The 27822-nt window shown below is 49.6% G+C and overlaps 1 protein-coding gene across 3 annotated transcripts in view; it reads right to left on the reverse strand.

Annotated features, from left to right (window-relative positions):
- Nucleotides 1-27822, reverse strand: part of BCL11A (B cell CLL/lymphoma 11A) — a 78583-nt gene that overhangs the window by 47169 nt on the left and 3592 nt on the right. For all 3 annotated transcript variants that reach the window (XM_026064140.1, XM_026064139.1, XM_026064138.1), the window contains exon 2: nucleotides 24591-24920. In XM_026064140.1, coding sequence (XP_025919925.1) covers nucleotides 24591-24920 — 330 coding nt within the window. The remainder of the gene's footprint in view (nucleotides 1-24590; nucleotides 24921-27822) is intronic.

Raw genomic sequence — 27822 nt, forward strand, 5'->3', positions numbered from 1 at the left:
AGAAAAGAAAGAAAATTGGCAAGCTTCACGCCTCAGGAAAAAGGAGAAGGAATGAAATCAGAATTTAGTGTCTGATCCAAAATCCAAGTCAACAGAAAGAGTTCAGTAGATTTTGGCACAGCATTTCATCGTTTGAGTGCATGCTGATTAGAAAATGAACAACTGAAGGCACTTCACTTTGCATTCCTAGCAAATTCCGTTGACAGCTTTTAGCATTTAAGAATAAATGCAAGAAGTATCACAAGGAACTATTACTAGCCTTTTGCTAGATGCCTGAAAACTAGAAGCAGCAGCTAGTGTTATAGGGAAAAAACTAAGGAAAGAAAAAGCATCACTGAAGGGCAAACAGAAAGCACAAACAGCAAATTTGTACCAACAGATTAAAATCACGTCACCGTATTTTACCCACATTTTGCATTTTGCACTACTCAGGTGCCATACCTTGAAATATGTGCATGCAACTAGAGCCACGACATCAGACCTTTAAAGACGTGAGTGAGAGCTGCAGACGAAAAACATGTTGGAACGCTTACTGTGCCCAGTGCCAAAAATGTGTCTCTAACCTGTAGGAAGAAATGGGTGTGGAACGCCTAATGAAAGATCATTACACTCACGCGGCACCGTACAAGGTCCCCCCTCTTCGTTTCTCCCCTGTGAGAAAAATACTGACTAAGAGATGACTGAGGAACTGTTTCACCGCTCTCAATTTTTGGAAAAGTGCCTACAGCCGGATGGGAAAATGAGGTGGGAATCGCTTAAATCCCTTCTGATCTGCGAAGACTAAAGCCGCTTTGCCGCGGCCAGGTACAAGCCCCGATCTCGGCGCTCAGCAGAGCACGGTGCTTGCCGATTCTTTCGGAGACTCAGGCGACGTCCTGCGCGGCGCTGGATCGCTCCGCGCAGATACAGAAAGGTACACAGAGCACAGAAGTACTTCATCTGGAGGGAAGTTCAGCGTGCAGCTCCCTAGACTCAAGGGTGTGTTTGAGCAGCCCTTCGCCGAACGGTTTTGTTCAGGTTTGTTCGGACTTGCCCCACGCACCGTTTGGCAGGAATTCTCGATACCGATAGCCAATTACTTTTCTTCACGTCACTCAAACGCTGACTTTTTTCCCTCCGTCTTAGTATGGCTAATCGAGAGGAGCCCAAGCTGGGGCTGCTGGGTCACAGCACGCCCGGCCTCAACTCGGCCGCGCTCCCCGGCCTTTCGTGCCACCTTCTGCCGCGCCGGCAGAGCCAGCACCGGCAGAGCCGGCAAAGGGACCTGCACAGTAAACAGTGCTCCTTATCGCCCCTAAAATGTTCGTGGGCCCAGATCCTGCAGCTTCCTTTGGGACGGATAAGCACAGTAATACACAGGTAATCTCATTACAGCCGTTGTTCTGCGGAGGTTAACAAATACTTACCGGGATGAGTAAAGGCTCTGCAATCTGACCCTAACCGAGCAGAAACGATCGCTCAGGGCCAAATTCCCGTGCTCTTGCCACGCTGAGCACCATGTTCCTCAGCAGCAGAGTAGCGCAGCATTGAAATACATTTGAATACGTGCAAATAAGGTGTTGGCCCCACTGCTGGCCTCCAGTTTTTAATGTTACCATCACTGTGATTGCTCTGAAAATTAGCAGATGCTGCCAGTTTCTAACAAATGCATTACTAAATTATTCTGAAACAACAGCAAAAACAAATTGTACAAATAATAAAATTCAAGGAGATGCCTTTCTCCCCAGTTTCAACATTTAGAAAAAAAAAATAATTACAGGTTTTTGTTAATTTAAGGAAATGCTTCACGTTTTCTCCCATCAGACATAAGGTGTGAATTATGCAAACAGTATTTGAATGTGACTGGATTATTTACATATTGTAGCACTAACAACTAATGTAAATTCAAGAGTTATGGAATCAAAAACTGGGCTTTCCAAGAGCTTCTTAGAAAGAACAGGCATCCGGAGCAAAGCAAATACAGCTCTTTGCCAGACCCATACAGACATCAGGGGTCCTATTTTCGAAAGAGCTCAGAGCTGGGATTTACCATCGAGACAAAGTAGAGCACTGTCCGGCCTGGACGAAGCACTTTGCAAAAGCCTTCTTCTAACTTTAGGACTCACAAAATACCACAGCCAAAGGGGACTTTCAATACTAATATACATTTCAAAGTAACACTTCTTTTGGTTGGTCGGGATGACTAAAACTATGAAATGCATTATCCACTCAGTGCAAATTCCCATCAGTGAAATGTGTAGGTAAAGTATACCTATAGATGTGCACAGAAATCTATACAAAGCCACAGACCTGTATGGAGCAATCGATCTTGACACAACACTAAATAAAGTTATAAATAAGAAAACACAAGCAGATACTATTTTTCAACTGAGGTTGTCCAACTGCTGCACAGTTGTTAATAATTTAAACCTAAAAATCTTCATGTGAGGTACATATTATAATTAGAGCAGGACATATAATAGAAATTTTTTATTTGGCTGCCAAACAGACAATTCAAGGGGAAAAATCAGTTTGCACTGAAATGAAATAAAATAATGTTTAGATTTTGGTTTAGAGACCAAAATTTTTCTGAATTTCTCTTCTTTTTTGCCAGCCAAAGCTGCTCCTGAATTCCCTCACAGATTGAGTACCACCGAATCACAGTTTCCAGAGAATATATTACCCATCAAAAAATGTGCTCCATTTTCAGATGAACAAACTACCACAGAGAGAAATTAAGAGACCAAATCCTAAACCTTCAGCTAAGCAAACTTCATGCTGAATTGAGTAGTCTGTGACTCTCTCAAAGGCACCCAGTGAATTAGGGACAGAACCAGGAACAAAATGTGGGGGCCAGCTTTGTCCCTGCGAGCCGCTCAGTGGGGCCTCAAACTGGCCCAGGGTTGTAGAGGGAGGCTGGACCTCCCATCCGTCCTTGGCTCGCGCTACTCCCTGGTGTGGTGAAGAGCCCGGCCTCCAAAACGTATGTACGCTTGTGTACAGAATAGCTCGCTTTCACGCGGCAGGCCAAACCGTTGCTGAGCTCCGAGCACCTGAATGCAGCGCATCCATGTGCTATTTTTCAGTCTCTACCTTTGTCCTTTCTACTGCTTTCCAAGACACAAGATTTTTCTAAGCATTCCTAGACAGGCTGAGCTTTAACTTTCACTAGTAATAGATCACAAAGAAAATGGAATAAAAAAATCTTCCACACACCTTTTTGTCCTTACATGAAGATGTTATTTAGCCTTGAAGTATGCAAACCAATACAGAGATACACGGGAAAAATGACATTTGCTTATGCCAGGCATTGAATCAAAAGCCATAAGAAAAGATGCCAATAAATTCAAGAGGAGGATTGCATTTTAATTCATCAATTACCTTTTTCAATATCTGCTTTTTCCTGTTAGTTCCACCCAGTTTGACTCAATGGAGCGTGTGGAGCGGCTGCATCCCACCAGCTCTGAGCTGAACCTTGCACTCCTGCCTCGTGAAGTCCACCACCTCAGGTTTTGGACGATTACTGGTCTGATGCCTCACTTCAGGAGGGCAAGGTGCCAGCCGCCCTGGAACAGTATCATCCTGCTAAAGAGAAAAATATCTCTTGACATTAACAGCCTTGCCGATTATTGGCCAGTCTCTACCCTTGCCTTCTTGAAGAAGGTTATTGAGAAAGCAGTTTTGGAACAGGTCCAGTTGCATCTTGATCTTGCAGGGTGTCTTTGATCCCTATCAATCTAACTTTAAACGTAGAGGCTATATTACTATCTGATGGCTAACAACGCCCTTCAAGCAGCGGATGTCAGTGAGATGTCTCCTACTGTGACTTTTTTCCATCAATAGCCAGCCCAGAAGAACTGGTTTTGAACCCCTTCCCCACTCCACTTCCATTTGGGATGACCGCCGCTTGTGCCACCCACCTGCGGCAGCAGTTGGTGACTGCCGCAAAACCCTTGACTCTCCTCTGAGGCTAGAGAGCCTCCATGAGCACATGGCGAAGCCCCGCGCGACCACCAGCTCTGCTTCGCGCGTGGAGGCTCCGACTACGCAACTGCCCGCTTCACGATCGGCGCTCTGACAGATTTCCGCGCCTGCTGAGGACGTGTAAGACCCAGGCACCGTCTGCCAAGGTGGGAGGGCAGCTGCCCCAGCTGCCCGCGGCGGCACGAGCAGCCTGTGCCCGCTATCCGTCCCTGACGGCCACCGCGCCAGACTCCGCAGCAAAGGGCTCTCACTGGCGACCTCGTGCCCCCTGGAGTAAGTCACCGAGGTTTTATCTGAATACACTTACGCAGAACCTTGCTGTAGGCCTGTGGCTTTTTAGCCAAAAATAAATCAGAACGAGCCATGCCTCGCAGCTCAGGCAATGGATTCCACCGACAAACGGATCAATAGGTAAATTGCATTTATCCCGGGCTGCACACTGAAGCGTTTGAATAGACACACTAAAACCATCGTGAAGACGACCAGCACTTGCCAGCCAGGGGTTTCAGACCACCGCCCAAACGCTCCCTGCCAGAGCAAACGCGTCGGCCCGTAGGGAGGTGGCCCGCGCTGAGTTGAGGACGCTGGTGCCCGCTGTCCGTCCGCAGGAGGGACGGTGTGCCAGGTACCTCATCTCCACGGAGTCACCTGCGCAGCCAGATCCTCCAAAGCGGAGAAGGGACGGGGAGGATGGGAACACCACATAGGGCTCCCCACCCCTGCCGGCGCCAGATTGCATTTCCACCGCAGCTGCTCCTTTTGTCTACCGTCAGTAAAGCCAAACCAGCCTAAAATTTAATTTAATCTGCTGTAAACCCAAGAGTCAGGCACTTAGATGGCAGCTAAAAGCGCCACTCTCAGATAACTGAGTGACACTTGCTAATAATAGCCTCTGCGCCAGGAGAGCCAGCGCGGACATTTTGTGCAACCAAGGAGGACCTCGCGCGCGGGAGCCGAGCGAGGTGGCCCGTGGCAGCTCCCCGGCGGCGTGCAGCCGAGCCCATCTGGCCTCTGAGGTGATTAGCTGCACTAATGCCACCACCGACCTCTCCGGCGAGCTAGGAGGCAACAACGGTCCTGGCTTTTGTCACCGGCAGAACAAAAAAGCCACCTCTTACAGCTCTGCGGTCACCGCTCCCTTCCCTTTCCATCTTCCAGGGGCCACCACTAGGCCTTCCGCACGAGGGATGCTGTTTAACACTTCGGAGGCAGCCCCGCGCGGCGGCAGGCGGAGGGACGGGCCAGCGGGAGGGTTCCCCTCTGCCGGCCTCTCCGCTGCCAGCATCGGCTCGTTCGCACCGAAAACGCCAAACTACCCCTCTCTGACCGGTGATGCACGCGGAGAAGAAGGCTCCTCTTTGCCGGGCTTCTCCTTGAGCAGCGAGGAGCCGGCGGTTTCTCCAGCGCATCATTCGGTCACCAGAACCCGTATTTAACTCGCCCCCCTCCCCCTGCCACCAGGAACTGCCTTAATGAATAAGACGCACCCACCAACTACCAGCAAGGAGCTGGTTTTAACTCCGCTGACCTTCCTTCATCCAATCGTGAGAGGAGTAATTTAAAAGAAGCGGAGAAAATGTTGTATCGAACGGCACTTTCCAAAGCAGTTGGAGTTCAGCAACCGATTCAGTGGAAACGGCAAAGGCAACAAAACGTGTCCCCACCAGAGCTGTGTTGGGGACACCACGCTACTGCGAACGTGCGCTTGGCCTTGCCTGCGAGGCTTCTCCTAGAAGAAGGCGTGGGTTGCCCCGAGGCGCCGCGCTCCCGCTGCCGGCGTGGCCGCGGCTGGGGACATTGGCGAGAGCAGACCCCGCCGCCTGGGGACTAGGTGGGAGAAGGGCAGCCGGTGCACGCTCCCCGGCCCTCGCCGCCGGCCCCCGGGAAGGGACAGAGCCGCGCGCGGAGTGGGCAGCTCCCGGCCGAGCCCCGGCCCCTCGCGGGCTCCTCGAGGATGCGCAGCCGACTGCCCGTGTCAGTTATGCTCCAAATGGGTTTTCACAGGTCGGGGCTCTGCAGGCGGCGAGAGCAAATGCTATTTTTAGACGGGATAAGGTCACAGTGCTTTTAGAGACAGGGAGGTCTACAATAAAACCTATCGATCAGTCTCTGGAACTAGCGCTCCAGAGACGCAGAGATAGAAACAAAAATTGCCTGGCCGTTCTCTCTATAGGCTCCGTGGGTAAAAGCTCGTTGGACTTTGCCTCTTTCAGGAGATAAAATAAGTCAGAAGCAACTGCGTTCGGACTACGGCAGCCCATTAACCGGCTGCGCGGGGGGAAGAGAAAGCGGGAGCCACCAGTGAAAACCAAGCGGCTCTGAGCACCCCTCGGTGCATCGCTGACCCATCGGCGACCCGTCAGCTTGCTACCGTCCACGTTGCGGTAGCCTCGTCACCGCGGCCAGGCGCGCGGCAGCCCCCCTCGGCACGGCCCGCACCGTCCCGCACGGGGCCCGGGGAGGTGCTGCTGCTGGGGAGCCCCCCGGCAGGACCCGGAGGGCCGAGCCTGGCGCGGCCACCTCGAACGCTTGCCTCCCCAATCAAGGCATTAACGCAGGAACATGATCTTGATTTTAAGAGAATAAGCAAGTGTTTTACTTGATTTTTGGAGCATATGCAAGCCCTCTGAATACAGTCACCACTGGGGCTCCCAATCACACTCACACACACACGTATTTGGCCTTTACTAGGAATTCGGGTGATGATGACTATCTGGACAACACGCGGCGGCCCAGAGGTGAAAAACAGACCAATATTTCAGCCAGGCAAATTCCTTAACTGGATGGAAGGCTCATACACTTCCCCAGGTTTTCATAACAAAACCTAACTAGTTTATCTGGATCGCATAAGAGCTTTCAGCAAAAATACTGAAGTAGTGGACTACCACATCTTAGGCTTCAGCCACAGATCTAAAACTTTAAGTCAATTATGGGCACGTAAATGCCTCTCCATTACGAGAAGCTCTTTATTGTTTTGGAGACTCGCGACCACAGGAACTAGTGTGAAACTGTAGAGTATCTTCATTTATCATCTGCTCCACTCTCACAGCCTAGCTCACAAACAAAATATGCCATGGTAAACATAATCCATATATCACATTGTGACATGCCTGACCCCATTAGTGAGCCAAGGCTGTCCTAGCGGGAGCACCCTACCATACATTAACAATAAAATGACCGATACATTTGCACGATATAATAATATTAGTAATAATAATAATAATAAAGAGTATTGAGCTATGAAATGCTAGTATTCGTGATGGGATACACAGTTAGCTTTCTACTCAGAACAGTAACTACACGAACAGACAGAAACATGCAACTGTTTATGTAAAAGCATACTGTGCAAGAATTAAAGCACTTACATGTCTGTAGCATGGCTTGTTCATTATTTTACTGCTAGGTTAGCTTGTATTTTAAGTTTCTGTATAATAGACATGACAAGATGCAAAATCTCAAACGGGATTCTCTGTGCAGTGACTGAACTACGGAGGAATCACAATAAAAAGCATAGTTCGAAGCAGTAAAATAACTGTGATGCAAGCTGAAAAAAAAGAAAAAAAAAAAAAAGACAGGCACTTCATTCCAAAAATGATACTGCCTTCAGAAAAAGTAAGAGAACTATTCCTTTATTTAGGAAATAAGGCTTGGGTTTGGTTTGGTGTCTTTATAAAAGGTCCTAAGGCTCCTACAAGCACTTTTGACACTTTTATGATGTTCTTCCTAATGCCATGTGGCTTGGACTGTAGAACAAAGTCGATATGATTTAAAACTTGAAATGATTATAACAGATAAGGATGAAGTTACTTGGGAATTCAGGACATTGCTGCAGCCACTCGTCTTCTTCAACGACAGAATTAATAGTTTTAGCAGCACATACGTCTGAGAAAATTCAAAGCAAATTTTTGTTTATAAATACTGACACTACACAAGTATCCTTTTCAGAAACCCTACTTTATTATCCAGAAAACAGATGCAAATATGGGTATAAAGACTGGGTGTAATGAAGGCTGTGGTAATGCTCACATTAACTTCAGTGAAGTCGGATTTTTACCCCATATATGTATATGCATACTCACACGCATATACACACACACACACACACACACACACACTGCTCAGAGGTTTTTGACAGACATCAGCTTCATCTGGGCTTGAGCCGCTGCCTGCTGGGTGCTCGCAGTTTTTTCCTAGACTTCAGTAGACGTTAGATGAGGCTCTGTGTTAATCCGAACATAAATAACTGTACTGGGTCTGATCCCAATCTCCCTTCGGCTGCAAAGTAGTTCCTGCAGCTGCCGGGGAGTCACTCTGGATTTGCGCCCAGGGTAACTCCGGGCAGGATCTGACCTTGCGGGCTCTTCCCAGGCATTTCCGCCGCTGCCGTCCCCCACCAGACACCCGAGCCAGCCAGCGTTCCCGCACGCGGGAGCCCACCTCGGTCCCAGGTCCTGGCCCTGGCCTCCCCCCCAGAGGCAGATGTGGGGTTTGCCCTCTCTCAACGCGAAGGAAAAGGCTTAATAGACCTGAGCACTCGCAAAGCCTAAGCCTGCTTGTGCAGAAAACAATAAAAGTCGTAGAAATGGCTAATTTGTCCAAAACACTCCTCCAGCAGACGCCTTCGTCCGCAGGCAGGAGTAACGAGGAGACAGACTTCCATGCACGCAGACCCGGATACAAACAACTTTGTCGCTTGCCACAAATCCACAGTCTACCCAAATGCAGAATTTGGGTTCCGAGCCGGGGTGCTGGTGCAGCTTTTGGGGAGGGCCGGGCCAGGCTGGGCGAGGGATGCGCTCGCCGCTGCAGCCAGCGCAGGCAGCGCCAGGGCGGCTCTGGTTCAGCGCAGGCGCGCACGCAAGCAGGGGAGGGAAAACGAGCCACAGCGGCTTTTACAACCTGCTCAGCGCGAAACCAAGAAGTCGGAGAGGCTGGCAGAAAGCAGCTCCCGCTGCTCGTTCGGCAGGGAGACGCATTTCGGCTCGCAGGCTCCCCGCTGGACGAGGCTCCCGCACGGCGCCTCTCCTGGTGCCCGGGCACCGGCCCCAGGCGTCCAGCGAGACCTCCGGCACAAGCAGAGGTTTGGGGAGCAAACCTACTGCCGAGGGATCGAGCTCTTTCAACAAAGCAGGAAAAAACAACAAAAAAAATCAAACTTTTAATTTTTGCCTTTTCCATTTATTTTTAAATTAGCATTCCGAGTCTGATGCCGTGACATGGATAACTAAAAATGTGTGTGCGGATATGTCATCCATGAACAAAGTGGCTCGTGTTTGTTCTTTATTATTTAGGAAATGCACATTAATTACTGCAGATTTTCTCCTATACATCTACTGTATCTCAGACAGAATTGCTGAGAAGGGTCTGCAGAATAAAAATGTATGGGGTAATTAAATGGATATTTATAATTAGAACTTAATAATTTGCATCAGGGACAAATGAGCTCTGATTTCAATCTGTAGTGCATTTAGATTAGCCTGAAGATAGTGTAATTTGATGTTTTATAGTCCTCCTCTCAGATTACGAAACAATACGGTGTCTTTAAAGCAGCCCTGTTTGTGTCAGGAGCGCGTTAAGAAGAAGCCGCGATGAAAACGCTCAACAACACGAAGGCAGCCATAAATTACACGACAACTGTGCAAAAGTCGTGATGAAGCAAATAATGGGCTGACCCGGCGGAGAAGCCGGGCTCGCGTCCCCGCTCCGCAGCAGGCCTCCCGGAGAAGGGCAGGAGCCGCTTCGCCACGGAGACGTCCCGCCGCAGAGCGCCCCAACGCCGAACCGCGGGCGCCCCGCGCCATCGCCCACGAGCCGAAACCGCAGCGGGGACCCACGAACGGCCGCGCGGGGCTGGGCAGGCAGCGGGCACCCTGGGCGCAGCAAGTGGCCGGACGAGGCGCGCTGGGCTGCCGGCCGGCCCCGTGCGCTCGCACCGGAGAGGGCCGCGAGCGACCAGCAGCCCTCCGCTAAGGCGATTTGCACTGCGCTGCTGCTAAGCTGCTGTTTGCTCCAGCACGATGAGACCGGCCTGTTAAGAAGCAGAAATGTCAGGATGTTATAGACTCAGCCTCCTGCCAAGACTAGTAAGTAACTGAACAACTGTCAGAAACAGACAGCATAATCAGAAACAAAAAAAAAAGACACCAAAAAAAAAGCCCAATGCAGAATCATGTGGCCCAGCTCGCAGGGGCGGCCCGACGCCGAACCGGCCCTCCCATCCGAAGGCGCCTGGAGCCCCCGGGAAGCTCCGGCTGGGACCTCACACCAGCGAGCGCGCAGGGAACGGCCGTACGTCCCCCCACTCACTGCGGCCTCGCCAAATCCGGCTGTTGGTAAACAAGTAACTTAAAAAAAAAAAAAAATCTCCTAAAGGTCTCCAGTTTTTCTTCATCCTCACCATGCTTGTGCTACAGGAAAGCAGCTAGACTTGGTGCACGGACTGGTGAATTTGCGTGACAGCTGCGTAAGGGACGAAAACGCACGAGGCTGCTCCACAGGCAAGTTTTGCACTTGCATTAAATAAAGCAGTAGGGGAACTAGAAGACGTGACATCAGTAAAACCCGATGGGGTGCACACACTTACACCAGCGCAAAGGTTTTAAAAATCCGCTGCGTCACAACAGACACCTTCACGGCAGCTTAAGCCTGCACGCGGGGCTTGCACCGGTGTCAAGCTTTCTAAGAGCGTGGGAGCCACCAGGTAGCGATGGGGCACGCGCGCACAGGGACGGGGGGGAACAGGCTCTGCACCGTGCGTGGCGTCGCCTGCGCCTCTGCGCCCGTTCACACGCTGTCGACCTGCAGGCAGGCTGCCTCCCGGTTTCGCCTTTCCCTGCTATGCGCAGGTTACTTCACAGAGGCTTTTTAACAGCAAATTTAACTTCTGCTAAGTAGGAAATCTCACAGGCAGGCAACACAAATGTGAGCGCACACACACACGCAGGCACGCACGCACGCACCCCTCCCGCTCTCACGCACTCCCCGTGTTTAATTTGCCTCTTAGAACACCAAAACCCTTTTTTGTCCTGGGCCCGCAGGTTACTGGCATCACTACAACTCTTTTTTCCCAACAGCAAGCCAGGAAAGATGATAGAAACCTGTGTGCGTGGCCAAAAGACTGGTCTCAACTGGTTCAGAGGGAAAAAACTGAGCTGCGTCTTTTTTTTCTTTTTTTTTTTGCCTTTAGCCAAAAGACCTAGGAGCATTTGATGTACAGACAGCAGGTATAAAGGAAAAAAAAAATTATTGAAAAGGCTTGACGGCGCTGGGGCTGTGACACTCGCTCATCAGAAGCTGGCCGCGAGCCAAGTTCATCTGTTAATGGACAGCCCCAACCAGGGCCTGCCCCCTCCCTCCCCCCCTCCCTGCCTGCCTGCTACCTCTGCCTCCCTCCTAAAAACCAGACATCGATTATGTCTGCGCTTTTCCCCCTCTATTCAAGATAAACAAAGTGCCTCAAGTTCAGGGCACACCCTGGGACCCTTGACAAAGCAATCTATCATCCTGTCTGCTAAACCAGTCTGGCCACACCACCGCCGAGCAGCCGAATGCCTCCCCGGCACAATTTTCCCTTTGTGCCGCTGCCCTCGCGCTAGCAGCCCCTTTTCTTCGCTGCCTTCCCCCGAGCAGATGTGCTTGACCACTTTGCCTAAGCCCCTCCTGGCAAAGGCATTTTTCGCTGAAAGCAACCTCCAGAACTGAAGCGGGAGCGGAGCGGCCGCCTGCGCCCTCCCCCTCGCCAGCCCCTCTTTCCATCCCGGCCTCCACTGGAGGAGAAATTAAACCCAGAGCGATTTTTCCCTCCCTCGCTCAAGAGTTCTTTTCAAGAAGTGAGTTCGGGTTTTAAATCATACCCACTAATTCATTCTGACTTGCAATTAAATGCAAATACACTTTTATAGCCAGCACAGAGTGTATTAATTTTAACAGCGAACGACAAAATAAGAACACAGTCCCTCCAATACCAATAACGAATCGCGCTATAAATTGCGCGAGTGGTCACATTCATCAAGGCTCGCGGAGCGCTGGGAGACCCCGGCCCCGAGAGCGCCGTCCGAGCGGCAGGGACGCGCCGCGGGGCCCGCGCCTCCCCGGCGGAGGGCGACGGGGGGGAGCCGGCCCTAAACCACAGAAATTCGCGGCGAAGCAGCACGGAACGAGCGTGCCCGCTTCCTCCCGCCGCCCGGGCAGCTCTGGCCCCCTCTCCCAGGCCTTGCCTTGCCGGCTCGGCGCTCGCCTTCGGAGCCCCCACGGGAGAAAGCAAGCGGGGGCTGGCGGGATCCTTTGTTGCGCTAGGCCAGCTGTGTGCCATCCCCACCCCCTCCCGCCCGGCCTCTCCTAAAGAAATAATTAAATCCAATTAGGACCAGAAAATAATTTACATTTCGGTTCGGCGTAAGATGGTGGGGGAGGGGAAAAAAAAAGAAACAAAAACTCGCACAAAAAAAAAGGTGGCAATGAAATTTTATTCCCCGGCCGCTCGCTCGCCGGCTTCGCGGCGGCAGCGAGGTGTTTCCAGAGGCACTGCTCCTCTTCGGAGCACGCAGCACGCGGCACGCGGCCCCGGGACAGCGTCAAGGAGAAGGAGGGAAAACTTACTCCAACGCGCCGCCGTCTTCGCCCAAGGCCGCGGGGCCCCGGGGCTGCCCTGCCGGCCGCCCTGCAGCCGGGCCGCCCCGCTGCCGCGGTTTACTGATTTACAGGACCCTGGTAGGGGAATGGCAAAAATTCCTTGGCGTAAGCCTGTGTTTGCTGATCGCATTTCAGATCATGTGTTGTTCATTATTATGACTTGCTCAGAAACAGTTTGCTACAGTTATGTGGGTTTGCCTTGGATATTTTTTTCCTCTTTTAGTACATTGAAAACAGCAATTTGGGGGGGGGGGGGGGGAGGAAGCAAATATCAAAATGTTTTTGTGTCCATACATTGCCTCAAAGATCTATCTAAAAAAAAAATACTGGAAAGGAATATAGAACATAGCAGGCTTGGGAAAGAGAGGGGAAAGGAAATGAGAGAGAAACTCACAAATCCATTCTTAAAGGCCAGTGTAATGTCAATTTTGAAAGTGGAATATTTCCCTTTGAATGTGTATGGAATTTTATGTGGATTTGATATTTATATACTGTTGAACTATCTAAAAATACATCCAGCTAAACCAATGCATTGAATTTAATCTGGTGCCTTATTTAAGCAGATATAATACAAGGCCTTTTTGACAGTCAGGGCATCAGTGCGAGCGCTATCTGGAGAGCAGCGCAGCAAGCCCAGGGCACATTTATTTCTAAAAATACTATCCCCTGTGTAGCGTGGAGAACTTTCCTCTGAGTTTGCCTTCTGACCACTAGCGAAGCAAATATGGCATTGCTCAAGAAAAAATACAGAAGGTTTCCAAACAGTCTGAGCACTTCACTTTCCCCTGCATTGTAAAGCTCCCCTGAATCGCAGAGACTTTGCTCTGAGCCCCTACAGGGATCCATCCCCATCCTCGACAGGGAGAGGTGGTGCAACTCGATTTCACTGCCCTGTGCAAGTAATCTGGGCGCTCTTCGCACTGCACCCTGCACAAAATACGAACATTTACTTTTTTGCCATTTCATGTAGTAAATTATCCATTAGATTTCATCATATCTTACTAAAGCAATTACATCAAGAAAATGATAGTGCGTGTGGAATCAATTATGCATGCACTTGGCCAGAGACCAAAGGCTATGAAGTCGGAGAGGGCAGAATCGTTCGACACACACAAATAAAAAGCCCCCGGATCTCACAGATGGACCCCATCAGTTCATCTTACTGCCGAAAAAGTTCATGCACTTAATAATTTATTTGTGTTCTGGATACTGTTTCCCAGCTGAATATTAACAACTTTGAACTGAACCATGCTTTTAGCATGGTATGGATGGAAGTCGTCGAAGGGCAGCACCGGGTCTCCTCCGAGGTTAAAATTATACTTATGTTTCTTACATAATGGTCATTTTCCCTCTCAATTTATTTTCTTTCATTAAGCAGCCCCTTTAATCAGGGCATCGGTTTCTCCGCTCCGATTCATCTTGTTAGCCAGCGATAAACTCTTAAACCAAAGTTGAGCATCAATTACGAAATACAGACAATCGCACGGCTAAAGCAAACGCCAGGGCCTGATCCCGCAACCGAAGCCGCCGGCATTCCCGGCGCGAGGCCCGGCCGGGAGCGGACCGACGGGCTCCAGCGGGCGAGGGGCCGAGGCCGACCGCGGGCAGGCAGCAAGCAGGGGAGCGGCGGGGCGCCCCAGGACGGCCGCAGCCTCGGGGCAGGCGCGGGAACCGGGCAGGCTTCCAGCTCCCGGTTTCCCTCCGGCTGGCGGCGGGCGATTCCCACCTCCCCTGGGCGGGCAGCGGGAGAAGACCCTTGCTCGTGGCAAGGCAACCGGAAAGCACGGCGGGGAGACAAGTGGCACCCACAGCACGGCTCCCCAACGGGGTGCCAACCGCAGGCGGCGGCGGCGGCAGCTCCGCGCATGTGCAGACGCCGGGATTGGGCCCGGCCCACGCGTCGGAAAGGCCTGCGGGCCTACGAAACGGCCCCGCACGGGCGCAGCCGGCTGTGCTGCTGCCGGACTGCTAGCAGCTCAGCCTCTCGGCTTGGCCAAGACAACTCCGGATCACTGAAAATAATTATTTTATATATATACATATATAATTTTTTTTAAAGGAATGTCTCCCCCAAATGGGAACAATTTCATTCTACACTTCCAACAAAGTGTACTTAACATTAAAAGAGAACTGATAAAACATATTTAATTACTCAAGGTTAGACTTCTAATTCCTCAATTCACTAAAGGAAACTTGGCAAGAAGATGCATCATTTTGCTGCTTTCTACTGGAGCATCTGAGGGAGAAGAGCCACTGAGGCAGCTAATACACAAAACATGATCAAAAGTGATTAACAACAGCTTCATATGCAAATTGCATTAATGAAGGAGTGCAAAGTCATCATGTAAATTAAATATGTCAAATCTCTTGGTGAACTTTCAATCTTGAGAAGAAAAAACACTGCTTTAATTTTTTTACATCATCAATTTTCCAAGATTGAAAATCTAAGAATCTTGGTGCTATAAAACAATTTTCACCTTTTTTTTCTCCTTCAGCAGCCTGACAGGCTGGCCTGATGTGTGCCGAATGCACATGTTAATAGGCCAATCAAAAATGCAAAACAATTCGCAATTACTGCAAGGACCTAATGGTCATTAGAATTTACAACTAGGTAATGAACTAAAGTCTGCCCACACCATGCATATTCATAAAGCAATTTAGCCTTTGAAGATTAAAGAAGTGCTTAAAATTCAAATGAGCTTTAGCAAATTATCAGTAAGATTCATCCAAAAAGCAAAAGGGTTTTTCTTCCTGTGATTTCCTTATTTTTTTAATGCAAAATTGTTATATCTTCCAGACTGAGCTTAAACTAAACACAGGGCTCCAAGTCAAGCCAAAGGGGCTAGAGACAAACAGAGGCAGAAAACATTGTTATGGACTTTGTTCATAAAACTAAGCCCTTAAGAGCCAAACCTATCTCTAAACATGGTAATTTATCAAAAGCAGCACAGACTTGCTCATAGGCAGCATTGTGTGCTGCTCTCAGAGAGCAGATTAACAAGATTTCCGCCACCCTCCAAAAAAGCCTTTTTCCCCTCAAGTCACATCTTCCGTGTAAACATCAAATGTATTATAAAAACATTATTTTCATCAAAGTGCGGTGGTACTAATTTAAAAAAAAATGATAAAGAAAGAAAACTTTGTGCACGGCAAAGCAGGCATAAAGGAGAGCCCTGCGCTCCGAGGAACGTCGCGGCACTGCCGGGACGGACGCAGGATGGACGCAGGACGCAGGGCTCGGCCGGGCTGGCTCACGTCAGCCGCCGCGGCGGCGGCGCGGGGGGCCGGTGCCCGTGGCCGTCCCTCCCCGTCCCCGTGGCCGTCCCCGTCCCGCGCCCGCCTGCAGCACGGAGTGGGGATTTGCGCGGACGCCTTCGGAGCGAAGGGTTTTGTGAATGAAGCCGGGCTGGTGCCTCCTGCCAAGGTGAACTGACTTTGAAGGATTACAGCGCATCCGAACCATTTGTATTCCCACTTCCCCACCCTTCCCTCGCCTCTCGGCCTGCCTCGCGCGGCAGCGTATCTCGCCCGCAAAACCCACGCACGTGCGGGGCGCTTGGCGGGCCCCCGGCCGCACCACGCCACACCACACCGCCTCGCGCCGCGCCGCTCCTCCTCGACGCCCGCGCCGCTTCGCCCAGGGCGAGCTCGGCCACGGCTCCTGCGGGACGTGATGGCACAGCTCGGAAGGCGGTTAAAAACGAGAGTTTAGAAACCAGCCCGCCGCCGCCAAGCGAACGGCTCTTGAAGGCCGTGTTTCGCCAACCGCCTTCAAGCCATTCCCCTACGAGAAGGGGCTGTTTTCTTTTTTTTCCCCTCCTCCCTCTGCTTTTAGAGAGAGAGCGCGTGAAAGTACGAGCGCGCCGCTGGGCTCTGAACACCCCTTAAAATAAAGCGATTAACTTATTTGCTGGATGCGGCACGCAGTCGTGCCAGAGCAGCCCGGAGAGCGAGGGGGAGCCGCGGTCCCTGACCCCCGGCCGGCACAAAAGAGGCAGCCCGGCACAATGCCTGCTGTCAGCAGCTGAATTATTTTTATACAGGAATTTTTATCTCCATTGTACAAACAAGTATGTGTCTGTGCTGACTTGTTAAGCAATCCACTTGTATGTAGAATAAGATTTTTTTTTCCTGCTACCAGTCACACAGCTCCAAGATCAGAAGAAATACATACGCTTTGAAGCTCCTCAAATGTTTTAGTTAAAAGGACAGCAGTTGTTTTCAAAGATCCAAGAGTATCTTTATCAGAATTTAATTCTTCCTTATTGATTTTTTTTCTAACATAACACAAATTTAACATAGGACAGTTTATAGTTTATTACAAAATAATACAGCCTCTAAATCTCTCAGGAGGTAATACTCTTCTCTTTTTTTCAACGCAACCTACTGTGTTTTACCTCCTCTAAGAGAAAAAGGCTCCCCAACTGCTGTTTCCCTGTGCACAAAAACTATGTGCATGTGTGTGTATATATAAATACACACATAAATGAAAATGAAAATTAAGATTAATAATAAAGAACGCATAGTAAAAAGCCCTTGGTCACACTCATGCAGTAAATGCTTCATGCCTTTTCCATACCTTGGCTGAAGCGCAACAATTTGGCTGATCATTCTTTTACTCCAGGAAGAATAAATTCCATAGCCAAAATGCAACAAAAAACAAGGTGATTCACGCAATGTCCGAAAAAGCAGCTGTGATGTTGCAGCAAAGTAATGCCGGCTGACAAATTAATTGCTGTGAATTTTCAGATTGGGGGGGGGAGGGAGGGGGTGTTTTTATTTTTATTTTTGCATTTTATATTTCACTGGCTTCTAAATCAATTAAGCAGGCACTGAATGTAAGATTAAACTCCTTGCTTCCTAAGGAGCTATAATGGGTGTTTATTTTTAAAAGGTAGTAGTAATAATAATAATAATAATAATAATAATAATAACAATATCATCCGCAACAACAACAACACCACCACTGAAGGCAGGGTTCTCCTTGGAGCCTTTGTTGTTTCACAGTAACGCTACTGTTTACTTAGGCAGAGGTTTTTATATCTAAAGCTAAGATCAAATTGCAGGTGTAATTGCTGGGTGCTTCGGCAGAGAGCGAGGCGGAGCGGGAGGCAGCGCGGCGGCGGCGGGTGCCCCTGCCCCTGCCCCTGCCCCAGCGCCCGCACTGCCCTCGCCCGGGCGCCCGCAAGGCGAGGGCACCGCGCTCCTCCACGGCTGCCTCGCGGTGATGCTAAGCCTCACCTCCTCGACGGCCCTGCGGCTGCTCGTCGTCGCTCGCTCCTCAAATCTTGGGGTTTTAGCTACGAGCACGAAACAAAAAGGCGAAGCTCGAGCTGGCTAACAAATATACGCCCATCAGATAGGGAAAAGTGTTGTTTTACAGCAACCTGTTCAGGTAAAAGTTCCCGAGCGATTGCATCAGATAAGCCTGGAGAGGTCCCCAGGGAGAGCAGAGAGAAGAAACACTTTTGTGCGCTGTCTGCAAACTTAGGATTCAACAGCCTTTTTGGCAGTCGATTCGTTTCGAGTGTTTTGTTGCAGGAAATGTATGTATTTTGCTTTGTACTTTTGGTGGATTTCCTACAACTGCTTCTGACAGCTGTTGATTCAGTTAAACGAACATGTTATTAAAAATCCTCTACCATCCCCGAGCCAGAAATACACCTTTTAACGGAGTTTAAAATTCGAAGCTATACGAACAAGCAAATGAAACCTCTGTGAAGCCTCACTCGCTCACTCTGGATTTAAAGCCAGGGCTGTATCTGCAGTAGGGGGGTAAAGCGGTCTACAGCTCCCTGTGTTGCCTATATTTTCTTTGTTCCAGCCAGACACAGATACTAAAAAAGAATGAAAAGCAAAACAAATGATCTCAAGTACAAAAAATAAGTGGTTGCTAATACTCGGGAAAAACCCAGTGCTCAGAAGGCTGACACTAATGTGTTTCAAATAATTCTGCTATATGCCACACACTTGATTTTCCTTCTTCATTTACTTACTTATTAACCAATTTTGCAAAGGAGAAACCCCTATATGAAACGTGGCGGGAACGAAGTGGATGTTTTCATTTTGCTTTAGATCAAAGGAAAACAAGAATGCAAACTGTGGCATATTGAGTATTTTTTTTCCACCGCTGTCATTCACACTGGGCTATCTAAGTTTCATACAATTCCCCAGACTGGCTGCATATTAAGCTTGCTGTGTACAGCTTTATTACGGCGCGGCAGCGAGGAGGCATTAATATTCCGGCGTTGCATCTGACAGGGCATTTACATGCGCCCATCTGAGCTCGCACCTGAGAGCGGCTCCGAGGTAGGGCAGGCGCGCCGCTATTGCAAAGGCAAATGAAGCGGCCCCCGCTCCCCGCCGGCACGGGGGCCGACCCCGCCACGCGCCCCCGCGGCCTCGCGCCTCGCGCCGAAACCCTGCGAACGCCGAGCGGGCATATGCGGGCATCGAGGGCCGGGCAGGCGAGTCGGCGAGCCCCCGGCGGGCCGCAGCGCACGGGCCGCCCTAGCGCAGAGGCGGCGGGATGCTCGCGGGTGCCTCCGGTCCCCGCGCCCGGCCCCGGCCTGGAGAGGCTTCACGCAACAGCAGACGGGTCGTCCCGGCCGCTCAGATGGTTTGCGGGTGCATTAACGAGCCCGTTATTTTAAAAAGTGTGTAATAAATCACAGCAGCATGTGTACCGATACCCACGGCCATGGGCCCAAACCTGCCGTCCCTGACATTAACAGGAGGCAGACTGCATCTCCTCTACTTGCACAAAGTGAGATAAAATATGCTCATTAGTCTGGGGGGGGGAGGGAAAAAAAAACAGTTGATTTTAGGGCCACGCTACAAGCAGGAATATAGGTCTTAATGTATTAAAATATATGAGCTCGACATATTTTATGAACTTCTGCAATTTCCCCCAAATTGACACATAAAATCGAGACCTCCTAGACAGAAACCAGCATTAAAATGTGTACCAAGGTAAAAATAAGACCTCCTTGGAATAACAACACTGCTGACAGAGCCATGACCCAAATGAAATCTGAACAAGCAGAAAGGTACTAAAGATCCTCAGTGATTAGATCTCCTGCTAAAAAAAGTGGCAAAGTGCCAGGCCATGTCCAGCTTGATGCTAAATGCCTTTTATTGCACAAAGCTGGTACTATTGGATGTAAAAACAGACTGAAGCTTCAAGTGAATTTTGTCCAAAAAATTTCTATAATGAGGATGCGCGCAGGCAAACAAATGGAGATTGAACTCCCATTGCCTGACACTGCCTCTTGAATTGTCTTTATTATTTGAATTAAATAAAAAAGAACTCGTGCTGAGGGCTGCACATACAAAATTGTGTCATGCTAATAGGTCTCCTCCTCTTTAAAAGAGGTATTGCAGAAATATGGAAATCTTTAGGAAAGACTTTATTTCTTCCGCCAGTCTAATTGCAAAGCGTTTTATTTACCTCCTCTCTCTCTCTGCCTCAGTTTCCACCATTCAGCATCTGTTGTTTAGCCTAGCTGCACCGAACCTCGCATTTCCTAGGGGCGTTATTCTCAAAGCTTGCGGCACGCAACTGGAACGTGCACCTTTGCAGACCTAGAGGAAGTTTAATGCGTGCCAGGCCGCCTCTTCGACCACAAGCATTTTGGAGGCAGCTACGCTGCAGCCCATGGCGAGCCTCACAGTTAAATGTCACATACAATAGACGAAGGAATGCAAAGCATATTTCGAAGCCTCCGAACAAGAGGATCTGATTCGCAGGGAAACAAAAAAAGAGAGTGATTCAGGGAACTGCGACACTTCTGATGCCGCCCCGGAATAATCAGGCCGAATCAGAGGAAAACTTTCTCCCCTGCTTCTGTTCTTCAGCTGAGCTCCTATTTGTGTTTCCCATAAAGAGCCATTTTGATACTAACTGCCTGCAACAGCAGGGAATAGGAAAACTAACACAATCTTTACCTCATACGAGGGACGATACTGATATCACGTGTTTGCTTCTTCCAAAAAACCGTGATTTATAAAAGGCGATGGGGCAAACGGACAAACTCTTGCCTCTTTTCTGTATCCCTGGCGGAGCAACACTACAACAACTTTTGGATCCCCTGCATTTTTTACATTTTTCCCCCCAGAAGCAAATTTCACAGCCATGCAGGCCACTGCGTTTAATTAAGCTTTCAAAAGTCTTCTGACAACGCCAACAATTGCGAGACACTTCTGCAGCTCAATCACGCAATCATTGTGACAGTTCTATTTACAATTTGTCTCAAAAAGAGTTTCTCTGACATTGCACTTTGACAAAACATCCAAGCTGCCAGTTCACAACCTTTCTCTGTCTTATTTACAAATACAGCTTGTACGCGGGACTCCCAGCCTCCTGGGCAGGAGCCCTTGGATAGCACCCTCAAAACTTGCCCCGCGTGTCACTGTTTCACCCAGCCCATTTCCATCTGTCTTTGTGCGGAAGGAAGTGGACCAAATCTTAGCTTTTTAAATTTTTTTCCACGAATGTAATTTCAGCTTTCATCTCATTGTCCAGATGCAATGCTAACTATTCAATTCAGATGTCACTAATTTTTATCTGGAACCAAACAAAATAATACAGAATTGCAATACACAACCTGCAGAATTATAACGGCAACTCCTAATAACACTCCAGGAAAATTCCTGTGGCATACAGACTAGTCAAAGAAATTACCTGCTGGGAATTGCAATGCTCAAATGTACTTGGTCCAAAATTTAGTACCAAGTTATGTCCAGTCTCCCTTTGACTATTAGAGACAGAGCTATTTCTTACAGTTCTTTTTTTTCCACGTGTTATATTTGAACACAACAAGCAAATTGAGAATAAAGGATTCGGGCACTGAAAATGACCTCCCCTCCTCCTCCCTCCTCTCTTTGTACAGTAAACATGGTATTCACAGACACACAGTCGTAATTATAAAAGGGAATATATGCAGCACTCCAAAGTGCTCCAACTGAATCAAAGTAACATTTAAGATCTCTCTTCACCCCGAAAATAACCTTTCATTAATTCCCTCAGATTTATACATTCAACAAACAAAACACCAAAACCTGACACTGGTGGACTATAAATATTTCTTCAGCCTTTTCAATAAGTGAACAGCAATTTTACATTCACTGATCTCTAGATACTTCAGTTAATATTTCCCCCTATTGTAAAATACGAGCCTGGATAACTAAAGCCTGCCGTAGCACTCACTGCAAATCACAGGCTGCCGGTATCTGCTGGTGAGTGTTTGACATACATATTGATGAAAGCTGCCTCATTGGACCCACACAACATATCCTATTAATTTTCAGTCAAATTTATGACATTTCAGCTACGGCGCTGGATCAGCATCACTCAAAATTTTGTATCAAGTCAAAGCTACACACACGCGCACACCCACACAGAAGAGACAGGTATGCCTGCCGGTGTGCATACGGATCTCGCGTACGCTGCACAGGTTGCACACGCATATATGAGCTATTGTAATCACCGCCGCCTTTGGAAAAGGGTGAGAATAAAGACGAGCCTACCGACGCTTAAAATAGACATCATTTTCCCCTCCTATGTGAATGAGTCAGTGCCTTGTTCCTTGTCTTTAGGTGCACTGATCCTTAACCACTGCTTATCTTCAGATCATCTTTTACTGCAACACAACAACTTCTTCCCTTCGAAAGAGCCCGCAGAGCCCAGGCTGTCCCCACAGCGAGCCTGCAACACCTCTCCCAGCTAGCGACGGGTCGGCTCCATTTGCACATTGCTATGAAATGCGTCTTTTTGGGACTCTTACCAGAAAGAATCAGGCCCCTCAACTCCCGGGTATTTTTTTTCTAAGGGCAGCCTCTTCCCTTTCTTTTTTTTCTTTTTTTATATCACATATTCAGGTATCTTTCTGCATCACTGTGAGCAGCGTTTCATCCCGCTCTCGCAGAGAGACGCGGATCTCCACGGCTGGGGTGAGGTTCGCCCCAGGGGCCTTGCGAAAAGCTGAACCCCCAACTTGCTCCAGCTCTCCGGGCCCGGGGAAGCCCCGGGCAGGAGCGAGGGACACCCTTCCCAGCGGCACGCCGAAGCTTGGCCGGCTCAAGCGGCAAGTGAAATTAAAAAATAACGGGGGGCGAGCAGGAGGCTCTGTAGCTCGTCCTGCCGGGGCAGGAACCGAAACCGCGGCCCTTCCTGAGCTAACGGCGCCGCGGCGGCCGGCGGCCGGCTCTGCCCGCCGTCCCAGCGCCGGGGCGAAATCCGCCGCCGAGGAGCTTCCTCCGGCCGCGCGGCCTGGCCGGGACGCCGGCAAGAAGCGCGCTGTTAATTCCTGCCTGACAGACACTGTGTTTCGTCTCCGCAGCCGAGCGGCTCCACACGTAAATACCGCCGCATTGCATCACCGCCCCGGCCCTCCATATTTGGCCATTTAGCGCGGCTCCGGGTGCGGGAAGCCCTCGAACCCCTTCCGCCAGGCTCCCTCCATCAATCAGGCCCTCCGCTCCTGCTCCTGCTCCTGCTCCTGCTGCTCCAGGCCGCCGGCAGCGCGCGGGAGCGGGCGCTGCCCCGCGCCTCGCCGCCACCGCCAGCCTCGGAGGGCCACCGCGACGGCTGCGCGGGGATGCTGCCTTCGCTCCCGCTGCGCGCGGGCGCCCGGCCGTGCACAGGTGCGCGTGTGCACACACGGACACGCACAGCCACGCGCGCCCCCCCGTACGTCTGCCGCCGCCGCCACCACACCTTCAAAACTACAAATATCAAGCCTGCTTCAGCGGCTGGTTTGGAGGCCCGTGGCCAAAGCAAGCCGAAGACGGTGCCGACGTCCCGTTCTCCTGCGCGCGCCGAACTGCCCCGCAGGCCGCTGCAGCGGGGGGACGGGCAACGCCGCAGCCCGAGCGCCACGGGCCTCGCGGTTCGTAACGCTGGTTGAGGCACGGGTGGGTTTTGACGTGCGACGGCGTGGTATTTTTCAGGCGGTATTACCGGCGCGATCTGAAGGGATTTGCAACGCTCCCTACAAATGGGTAGTATTCGTGCTTACTAACGGGATTTTAAAAACAGAGCATGCCTTGTTAGGCTTCCAGTGTTTCTGCGATTTTCTTTTCACATAGTAAGTTCTGTTTTTTTAACCTCATTTGCTAAAATATTTGCAGAGTGAATGGCTTTCTGGTTAAAAAAAAAAAGAATTATGCTCAGAAATGGAATCATTTACCCTTTTTTTTTTTTTAAATCACATTTCATATTGTTTGTTGCACAAAACAGAACTCCGTCTCGGACATTTGTACGGATGACATGTGGTTGTGTAAACCACAAACAAAATCAAGATACATCTGTCAAAACCACATCAGAGACAGGAGAGCGCACAGAAAGGCATTTATCATTTGGCTGAGGAGGCAGGCTGCAGAGAGCGGCCTTTCCTGTCAAACCAACCTTTTGAAATTTCCAACATGCCCTTAAACTTTTCGAACGAGCATGTCTGTGCGCTTCAGCAACTGCCCTCTCTACTCTGGCCTGGCCAGTCGCAAATGGCATCTTAAAGTCAAGGTCGGTGGTGTCACTTTGCCACGGGGCTGTGTTTAATTACAGTCCATACGCTGACAGCCAATATGGAACCGCGGCGAGCCGACGCGCCGTTAACTCTTTCGCCCCCAGCTCTGCCGAAGACGCCAGAGCCGCCCCCTCCCTCGCGCCGCGGGGCCCGCCGCGCGCTCCCGCAGCAAGGCGCCGGGAGAGCGCCGCCACCGCCGCTGCCACCACGCAGCCAAACCGCCGGCGCGGCCGCACCCGGCGCCCTTAAAAACGCCCGGCAGCCCGGCGGGCGCCCGGCGAGCCTCTCGCCACGCGGCCGCCGGGAAACGCTAGCTGGGAGCTCGCTCCGAGCCGGCGGCGGGACGTTGAGTGCACCGGCCGTGGCGGCGGGCGGCACAGAGAGGCGCGCGGCCCCTTGCGACGGCGACCGCGCTACGTCTCGACTGCAACGGAAATAAACTCGCAAGCACTTCTCCTTGCTTTAATTTACCTGCTATATGTTCCTGTTTAGGGCAAATTCCTCTAGATGACGTTGATAAACAATCGTCATCCTCTGGCGTAACCTGGATGCCAACCTCCACAGGATTGGATGCTTTTTTCAGCTCACTTGGTGAGGGTGAAGGTGGCTTATCCACAGCCTTCTCTAAGCAGAGACTGCCATTGCATTGTTTCCGTTTGTGCTCAATAAAAACAAGAATGTCCCCCAACGGGAAGTTCATCTGACACTGGCCACAGGTGAGGAGGTCGTGGTCCCCTTCCGGAGCTCCCAACGTGCCGTGGTCGGGCTCGTCATCAGTGAGAATGGCTTCAAGAGGTTCGGCTGCAGGTCGGGAAACAAAAGGAGGATCGTTAGCGCGCCGGGGGGAAGGAGCCGTGCGCACATGGGGGGGGGGGGGCCGCGCCGGGCCCCCTCTTCATGAATATCCCCCCCCCCCCCCCCGAACCACCCAAACCCCCCCCCCCCCCCCAATAAACCAGCGCAGCGCCGCTACTGCCGCTGCCACACGCAGCGGGATTTCGCAGGCGCCGGGAGCGTTTTGCAGAAGCAGCTGTAGGATGCCGGACTGGGAGAGGGAGCGCTGCCACCGGAGCTGTTTTCATAGACGAGGGCAAATTCCCGACTTGCTTTAATGATTTAGTGGGGAAATCAAATGAAGAGGCTTAAAGAATACATTGTAAAACTACCGTGGTACTGTGAAGAAAAGCGGACGCTGTGTTTTACTGCCAGATGTATTATTTACGTGCACGAATCTGAGGCTAAAAGCCTCGCACGCACACGCTCCCTCTCACACACACGTGCGTGCGTGCTTTCCACGAGCCAGCCACGCTGTCTAAAATCTAGACTCAGGAACGACACGTGTGCACGTGCAAACAAAAGACGTTTCAACATGTATCCCGCATATTCAGTACCCAGGCCGCCCAGGTCCGGGGCGAGGGTACGGGTGGAAAAGCGAGCCGGAGCGCCTGCACGCACACGCACAAGAGGCGCAGACCGTGCCGAGCCCTCATACCGTGCAGGCGCAGGCATCTGCGTTTCCCTCCACGGCAGCACGCTTGCGGCTTCCGACTTAAAAATTCAAAACGCAGGAGTTACGCATGGGGGAGGGAGGGGATGCACAAAATAAATAAATAACAGGCAGCTAAATTGTAAAAATCAAGTGCAACAAAAATTCCTGCAGGGTGTGTGTGGGGGGGGAACCGCCGACTTTCAGCTGCTCCTCAGAATTCACATAAATATCAAATTCACTAACGATTCCACCCAGAGATATTAACTGAACAGGATATTTTTTAGTACTTATGAAAATAAGCCAATTAGTCATATTTCTTTTTTTCATCCTGAAAAAGGAGCGCCTAAATTATCTTAAACGTGTTAGTACTGGTGGCCTTCATCATATAAAAATCAGTATGGCCAAGCGAATGCCACATTTCATAACAAGAGTGAAAAGTGCTTTCTTTAAACTCAAAATACCTTGCCTAATGTTGTCAAAGTTGACAAATTTTCTGAATGAGCTCCAAAAAGCTTCATTATGAGGCTATTTCTGCTCACATAATCGGCAGTGGATGCTCTAACAAGGTAGACATGCCTTTCTTTTCTGTTTGCTTTTTTTTTTTTTTTTAACTTTGTACAGAAATATCTTGGCAATGTGTGTGCAGTATCCATCACTGTAGCCTTTCAAGAAAAAAAAAACAACAGCCGTGTGTTGGTGTTCCTGTATCTGCGCAGTACAATATGTGCACTAACAACAACAACAAAAATGAGAGGCTACTACAAATACAAAGCACCTCCAAACACTGCCAGGTAATGGAAGCGAGACCGAATACAACTCTTAAACAGTTAATCAGTCTGACCTTCTTTAGCTAGCTGCCAATTTCACATTTAATGAACTTAAAGCCACAGAGAATCAAAAAATAGATTTTAATTTGACTGCACAATATTGGAACTGATTTTGATAAAGTGCAAAAATCCAGTGAACTCAGGTTAAATTTATTTCAACCCTACCTAGGCTGAATATTGAGAAGGAAGATCTAGAGTAGCTCCCAGTTGTGCTGTGTAAAATAATATTGAAAGAGCACACTACCTTACCGTACCTTAGCTCCAACTAGGACACAGGGATACAGTCCATAATTTCTTGCCTCTAGTACTACTTCTAATTTAACATAAGGTCAACCACAGGAATATGAAGGTTACATTCATATTAATAAAAACAATACCTTAATCACTGGGGTTTTCTTCTAAACTTACAGACCAAACGATAACACACAACATGCATCTACACTCCTCTGGTACGGAGAAAAGAGCAGGATGTTTCTGCAGTACTTCTGTGCATGGCATTTTTCCTCTCTAGCCATTCCTTGCGTTTGGACAAAGTGAGTAAATTATTACCAAACTAATCCCACCAGTAGCTTGCTACGTGCATCAGACAAAGGTATTCTGGGCTAACCAGTAAATCTAACTTCCAGTTTACAAACTCGCCGCAGCAAAAGATGCAAAATAAACAATGCTCCCCTTACAACTCGCTTAGCGTGGAAGCCTGCACAGTCACTACTCCATTAGAATATTTTCCCGTGGCCTGATTTATTTCTGACGCCGTCAGTATTATTTAGCAGTGGAAGGTAACACAGTGCTTAGACACCAGACAGTTAAAAGTAGTCCTAAACAAAAATAGACTTCGCTAAAGTCTGTACTGATTGGGCTGATTTACAATCAAAACCAGGAAATGAAGTGGTAATTCAGAGGTTGCTGATTACACCTCCACATTTCACCTAATTAATTTTATAGGAGGCAAAGTTCTTGAAAATAACAAGATGATCAAATGTACAGATATAAAACCTGTAACCTCTACATTTTCTATGCTCTTAACGTAAATTATTGCTAATTAACAAGAATTATATACTAATGTATGAAATACGGCTGGCACCGTGATCATTACAAAACATGTGGCTCCTGGAGGAGGCAGAGGCAGCAAAATATGTTTTTGTTATTGCTGCTACTTTTCTGTTTAAAAAAAATAATAATAATAATAATAAGCAGGTCTACAAGGAAAATACGAAAATACCGTTCACCTGGTCTTGCCACTGATTTGCAGGACGCCTCTTTTAATTCTGGGGCAATCAAAATCCCCGGCCTAGGTGCCTAATCCTCCGTCCCTATTTCTAAGGCGAACGGCGCCGCATTTGTGAACGCGGCTCTCCAGCCGCCCCCCGCCGCCGCTGCCGCCCGG

Source organism: Apteryx rowi, unplaced genomic scaffold (assembly GCF_003343035.1).
Source record: "Apteryx rowi isolate R43461 unplaced genomic scaffold, aptRow1 scaffold_21, whole genome shotgun sequence".
NCBI classification, from domain to species: domain Eukaryota; kingdom Metazoa; phylum Chordata; class Aves; order Apterygiformes; family Apterygidae; genus Apteryx; species Apteryx rowi.